Source organism: Geospiza fortis, unplaced genomic scaffold, assembly GCF_000277835.1.
Source record: "Geospiza fortis unplaced genomic scaffold, GeoFor_1.0 scaffold85, whole genome shotgun sequence".
NCBI lineage: Eukaryota > Metazoa > Chordata > Aves > Passeriformes > Thraupidae > Geospiza > Geospiza fortis.
This window is the reverse complement of record NW_005054358.1, coordinates 3787994-3790777: the sequence shown is the minus strand read 5'-3', so window position 1 is coordinate 3790777 and position 2784 is coordinate 3787994. Positions and strand designations below refer to the sequence as shown.

The 2784-nt window shown below is 47.6% G+C and overlaps 1 protein-coding gene across 3 annotated transcripts in view; it reads left to right on the top strand.

Annotated features, from left to right (window-relative positions):
• Window positions 1-2784, top strand: part of ASTN2 (astrotactin 2) — a 297150-nt gene that overhangs the window by 95115 nt on the left and 199251 nt on the right. The window contains exons 8-9 of one of the 3 annotated variants that reach the window (XM_005423807.2): window positions 1-40; window positions 474-611. The exon at window positions 1-40 is cut by the window's left edge and continues 41 nt beyond it. In XM_005423807.2, coding sequence (XP_005423864.1) covers window positions 1-40; window positions 474-611 — 178 coding nt within the window. Of the gene's footprint in view, window positions 41-473; window positions 612-2784 lie in introns of those variants that run through there. The other 2 variants (XM_031059216.1, XM_031059215.1) reach the window with 2 other exon arrangements.

The following is a 2784-nucleotide window of genomic DNA, read 5'->3' as shown; positions in this document are numbered from 1 at the left end:
ACTTGGTCACTGCAGAGCAGGCACCAGAGAAGATACTCAGGTGAGTCAGAGGAGGGTTCAGCTGGGACATTTGGGAAGGGAGAGCCACCAGGACATCCCAGTGGGTGTAACCTTCTGGTCAATCCCAGCTCATTCTTGTGCTGGTGGTGGGACAAGTGTCATTTGGCTGTGACAGACCTGAAATATATGTCCATGTTTGGCAGGCAGAGAAGGGTTCCCCTCTTGCCCTCACATTCAGCAAATGTGAGGACAGCATGTACAGAAGCTCCTCCTGGAATAAAAATAAGATTTTTCCCATCCCCATGTTCTCCTCTCACATCTCAAGTCATTCCTCTCCCTTGTGGCTTTCAGGACAAGACTAAATCACTGACTTATCTCATGGTGCCACCACTGCTCTGCCTTTCAAACAGGCAGTGGAGAGCCACCATTCCCTGTGACACTGCTCCTGTGTGACATGTTTGTCCTTTCTCCAGGTCCACCTACAGCTTGGGTCAAGGGCTGTGGCTGCCAGTCAGTAAGAGCTTCGTGGTGCCCCCCGTGGAGCTTTCCATCAATCCCCTTGCCAGCTGCAAGACAGATGTTCTGGTGACTGAAGATCCAGCAGATGTCAGGTAGGAAGCAGATTTCTCGTTCTCTCCATGCCTGAGTGCCTACACTGCTCTTTAAATTGTTATTGAGGATGCAGTAATTTCTGTGATGATAGGTTTGATTAATTTCCTTCCAATAAGAAATCTGATGTGATTGCTCTCCAGGCTCTTTGGGCTGATGGGTCCAGGCCAGGCCTGAGTGTGTAACTCTGAAATCTGCCAGTACAGGCAGGTGAATTGGTAGGAACCTGTGGCAAGGCAATTTGAGAGTGGCTTAAGTGTAATGTTAGATTGCAGTGTTTAAATGGATGTATTTACTGGGATGGAGGGGCTGTCATCTTTCTGAAACTCATTCCCATATCACATCCACCTGGCACTGATATCTGCTGGGATGCTCATGAAGGGTGAAAGGCCATGTTGCTCATCCAATAATTACACCATTAGAGGGGTTACTTTTCCTTTTTGGAGTTCAATGAACGCCTGGACATTTTGCTGATCACCTTGGTGGTGGTTATGCTCTCTGGTCTAGTTTACAAGGGTTTAGCTGTAAATTATAAGGGTTTCATTCTGAAGGTATTTAGTGTGTATTCCCTTTTCTCCCATTAAATTAAGATTGAGCATGTGACTGCTGGGTGCCAGGGAGACTTTGTGTTCCCTCCTTCCCTCCCTTCCTTCTTGCTCCTTTCTCCTGTTGACTCCAGACACAATTTCCTGACTTGAAAATCCTTGATTGTATTGTGAACCATCTCCCTGGGCACCAGCAGAATCCCTGTGTCCCCCACCCCTTCTGTCTTGTGTTCCCCAAAAGTGATGAGAAAAGGATTTCCATTCTTCTGTCCCATCATCTTGGCAGGGCTGTACTTGAAGCAAGTGCCTACAAAAGTTATGGCAGAGCCAGGACTGGCATCCAAGGTGTCCTCACTTCCAAGTGTGTGTGGTTTTGTTGCTAATTAGTGCTTGTTCCTTTTCCTGTGAAAAGAGACAGTGGTACATATCCATCACAGTTTGGCTCTTTTAGGCCTGTTGCTTTTCTTGTCTGCAACAACTCCTGCTTTTCATTTCAGAAAGGAAGGGGTTTATGCTAACATTTTCCAAGCCAAAGTGCCAAGAGAACATTATTTATTTCTTTCCTCCTCACATCTTCATTAAAAGTGCCTCAGTGAAGGTAGAGGCTCAGAAGCTTGTTTTCTGCTCCAGTGCAGTAATTGTCTCTGGGCACTGCTCCTTGTGGAAAAGTCTCTGTTGGGATGGATGAATGCCAGGCAGGAGGAGGGGAGCTTTTGGCACAAAGCTGTTGCCTGCTCCCCTCATAAATGGAACGTGAACTGAGAATTCCAGGTATAAATATTGGAGTGGCTCAGGTAGAATATGGGAGGTGTGAGTTCACGGCACTTGTATCTTACACACAGGAGTTGCTGAATTATTAAAACTTTAATAAACGCAATAATAAATATTTGATGTTGAATTATGGAAGGTTTCACAGATACAGTGAGAAGTGAAAAGCAATCTATTATTTCTACATTAGAACTGAAACACTTCTCAAACGAGGAGCTGCAAGCTTGGGATCCTCAGCACCCCAGGGTGGGTGGAACCCTCTTCTGAGGTTCTTGGGTGCTTTCATGCAATGAGAAAGAAACTTTTAGAGCTGCTTATATTGCAGCCTCTTTGCTTTATTTCTGGACTGACACAGGCAGCTTCTCAGGGGAGAAGTTTTGGTGATTCAGATGTTCAGGTGGTGATCCAGCACGTCGGGTGGCCCGAGGTGTAGGGCTCAGACACAGCCATCCCTCCCTCTGCCTGAAGGGGTTTCCTGGCTTTGGGACTGTGGCAGCACAGTCCCTCCGTGCTGGGAGCTCCTGCAGGTGAATCACAGAATCATTTGGGTTGGAAAAGACCTCAAGGATTGAATCCAGCCTGTGGCCAATCCCCACCTTGTCACCCAGACCACTGCATTGAGTGCCAGGCTCGGTCACTTCTTGAATATTTCCAGGGATGGGAATTTCACCACCTCTCTGGGCAGCCCCCTTCAATGCTTGACAACCCTTTTCCAATGAAGAAATTCTTACTGAACCTGCAGTGCTTGGGCTTTAATGCAGCCCCATCTCCATGCCACGGGGCAGAGCCTGGGCTGTGTTCCACCAGCGGCAGCACAGCTGTGCCCTGTTTGCTGTCCTGTGTCACTGTGATGGTGGCTCAG